Source organism: Genypterus blacodes, unplaced genomic scaffold (genome assembly GCF_046128005.1).
Source record: "Genypterus blacodes isolate CSIRO-AG114 ecotype Tasmania unplaced genomic scaffold, CSIRO-AGI_Gbla_v1 ptg000143l_1, whole genome shotgun sequence".
Lineage (NCBI taxonomy): Eukaryota > Metazoa > Chordata > Actinopteri > Ophidiiformes > Ophidiidae > Genypterus > Genypterus blacodes.
Genome location: NW_027466945.1, coordinates 1,496,374 through 1,500,000, shown reverse-complemented (window position 1 = coordinate 1,500,000; position 3,627 = coordinate 1,496,374). Strand labels below are relative to the sequence as shown.

The 3,627-nt window shown below is 45.5% G+C and overlaps 1 protein-coding gene across 1 annotated transcript in view; it reads right to left on the bottom strand.

Annotated features, from left to right (window-relative positions):
* Window positions 1–1,234, bottom strand: part of stum (stum, mechanosensory transduction mediator homolog) — a 10,746-nt gene extending 9,512 nt beyond the window's left edge. The window contains exon 1 of the mRNA XM_076165273.1: window positions 290–1,234. Coding sequence (XP_076021388.1) covers window positions 290–500 — 211 coding nt within the window. The 5' untranslated portion in view covers window positions 501–1,234. The remainder of the gene's footprint in view (window positions 1–289) is intronic.
* Window positions 1,235–3,627: the final 2,393 nt, after the last annotated feature.

The window sequence follows — 3,627 nt, the reverse complement described above, 5'->3', positions numbered from 1 at the left end:
CCCCTCCCCTGTGCAGATCTGTCGTCCAAAAGTCTGTTTAGTTTCAACGCCAGCTGCATACCCAAAGCCCTCCACCAGGGTGCAGATGTATTTTTTTAAGGTTACAACCATTGTCATTGAAGTTTAAAACACAGAAATTTTTTTTTTTTTTCATTTTGATGGTGAAAAATAAAGTAAAAAGTTCTCTGATTTGACTTTACTGTGCAAAATACGACTCAGTTATAAAATGTAATTGTTCCCGTCATCAGAAAGTCCCGTTTTCATGAAGAAAGAAAGATCCCCAACTCACCCAGTCCAGGTATGAAGGTGTTGAGAAACAGACAGATGACAGCCAGAGGGAAAGGCATTGTGGGTATGGCGGCCCGTAGAGGCCCCTTCTTCTCCCTGACCTCCACCACCACTCCGCCGCCAGCCGAGGGGGCCCCGACCATGGCTTTGGCCCCCAAGTCGTACGTAGCGTTCACACGGCCCTGCTTGGTCCCACCCTCTTTCTGAGCCATCTTTCGCCTTCTTTCTTCTTCTCTCTCTACACTTAATGTTCACACTAAACTCACAGATAAGACGAGGATTCCTTATTACTGTTCCAGCAGTGGACAAACAGAATGTATCCACACAGAAGGATCTCAAATATTCAGCAGGTCCTCACATCAACATAACCTCACTGACATGGATTTAAAGTCAAATCTATAATTCCAGAAAATAACTGTGAAGGACACACACACACACACACACACTACTCTGCTTCTGTCCCTAAAAGCATTGAGCAATATTCAAGTAACGTTCAGTCGTCCCTGAAGAATCTGAATCTTCTGTGAGGTCCAGAAAGTTCTGAAAGTCTCGAGCAAGAAAAAGTGATATACAAGGTTTTGTTCAGTCGAAGCTCTGCTGTGTCCTTAAAAATCAGCAAAGTGTCTGATCACAGATCAATCACATCCTCCAGATGATCCTCACTGATCATCAATAGGTTTTAGGAACGTTGGTTCAAAGGAAAAATCGGTTCTTCAGCAAAAACTGATCTTCAGGAAATTCCTTGAAAGATACAATATCCACAGTAGTCCTTCTTTGTTTCTCTGTTTGTTTCTTCCTTTCTTTTTCTTTCTTTCTTTCTTTCTTTCTTTTCCTCCTTTTCTTTCTTTCTTCAAGTCAAATCATGCTCAACCCACACGCTGCTCTCCAAGACATGGAAGAGAAAGTGTACACAAGCCCCCCTTTTCTACTCTCTCTCTCTCTCTCTCTCTCTATGTGTGTGTCTCTCTCTCTCTGTCTCTCTATGTGTGTCTCTCTCTCTCTCTGTCTCTATTTCTCTCTCTCCCCTTCCCCTCTTCCTCCTAGTTTCCATTTAAAGGAACAGTGCGCCAATTCAGTGTTACAAGTGGACCTGCTCTTGCTCAACAAATGGTTTGGGTGCACTTGAATCACTTCTGAGGAACAGAAATCTGTGTGTGTCCCTCAGCTCACACTAGAATCAGGGGGTGTGGTGACAATAGGGCGAGGGAGAGAGAGAGAGAGAGAGAGAGGGAGAGAGACAGAGACAGAGACAGAGAGAGAGACACAGAAAGTGCAAGCAACAAGGAAAGAAAGAGGGGAAGAGCAAAAGAAGAGTAAAGATGCAGAGAGGTGATATGGAGACAAAAATCAACACAGGAAGGAGAGAGGAGAGGAGGAAGAGGGAACGGAGTGAAGGAGGAAAATGGGCAGAGGGCGGACAGAGTGATGGACAACGGAAAAGGGGAGAGGCTGGGAGGGGGAGGGGCCAGAGAGACCGCTGGGGTCAATATCTCAGGAATTATTCATCCAACCAGATCCCCTAAAGATCAGATCCCCCCCCCGCGTTCCTCTACCCCTGAGTCCCCTACACACACACACACACACACACACACACACACACACACACAGCCCTCCTCTCCTCTTTGATTTGAATATAAAACACAACAGCAAAAGCACAATGGAAATCAACTTCACCCTGAACCCCCCCATGTTTCCCTTTCTCCCTCTCATCACTATGTGGTCTCCTAGCAACCCAGGAAGCTGTATGTAATTACACTGGAGATATCGATCTGCAGGTTTTTGCTCCTCCTCCTCCTCCTCCTCCTCCTCTCTCATTCTACACTTTTTCTCTTACACTCTCTAAATTGACATTCAATTCTGAGCTTAATTATGCTGTAATCTCACCTCAAACACACACACACACACACACACACACACACACACGATGGCTGAATGTGGAGATGCAGCATTACTGTGTGTTTGGCAGCACAGGACACAAAGACGTTTGTCCCGCTGAACTCAGTCATTATGGTAACGTTCAGATAGAGGAGTGCAGTGGAATGTGGTGAAGCTTATTACCATGACAACGTGACAGGATAAAGTTATACACCAGCGCTCGTAAAGTGACATTTATTCACAGAGGAAAAATAATTTCGCCAGTGGATCAGAAATGTTCCTCACATACACACGAGAGCTCATCTGTGTGTGTGTGTGTGTGTGTGTGTGTGTCTCTGGATCCTGCTGATCCAGATCCACTAGTTGCGAAATCTTTGACTTATCAGCTGGCTGTATCGTCCTTGGACTCTGCTACCATCTAGTGGAAATGCTGTGTTACTACAGGCCCAAGTCTGAATGGTTGTCTATGGCCCAAAAATAACACAACAGTCATCTTTGGGATTTTCATCACAGATTTATCACCGCAGGTCTCCTAAGAAAGGATGTATTATATGTGATGCTGTCAGCTGAGGAGCTTTATTTTTCCACCCGGGCTGAAAGGGTTAAAGCCCTGGCAGCTGATGACTTGGGCGACACAGAGTTGTGCTGAGTGTGATGATGTCATAGAGCTAAGGATCCAAAGGCCCTGACGGCTTCAAACGACCTGCAGGAGAATAAGGGAGAGGCTGTGTTCACTCCCACGCAGCCCTATCAGCCAACATGAGTGAAGACACATTTGCGGCAACCCGACGGTTTTATTAATGGCTTATTATTGATTAAGGAAGAATTCAACAAAACCAGCAGTTACAATACAATGAAGCCATACGGTGTAAAAACACTCACACACTCTTCTCCTGCCATCCCTTTGACTCCTTGTCCTGTTTCTTTCTCCTGCACACACACACACACACACACACACACACACACACACACACACACACACACACACACACACACACACATACACACACACACACACACACACACACACACACCCGCGTCGCCTCTCTCTTTCTCTTGGGGTTTAATTTATTTTGATCCCATCTGTCAGTAAAAGCTGACATCACTCACCGGTTATTTATGTCTGTATGCATGTATGCATGTGTGTGTGTGTGTGTGTGTGAATGTGTGTGCGCCTCCCCCAGGCCTGGATCATCTCTTCAGTGACGCTACCGTTCACACTGTGTTTCCTCCCTTCTTTTCTCTTCTTCCTTTCATGTGCAGAGACTCTCGCTGGCTTTTATGTCTCTTTCTCATTATTTCTGTCACTCTAGTTCCCCACATTTCCAAGCGAAATCTCCGTATTGATGCCACACAGTCATTTGCACGTCGCTTCTGTGTTATGAACAAATAACTGTGTGTGTTATTATTGAAAGAAATCCTCCCATCCGGACTGAAACCTCCTCTCTGCCCACAGAATGAAGC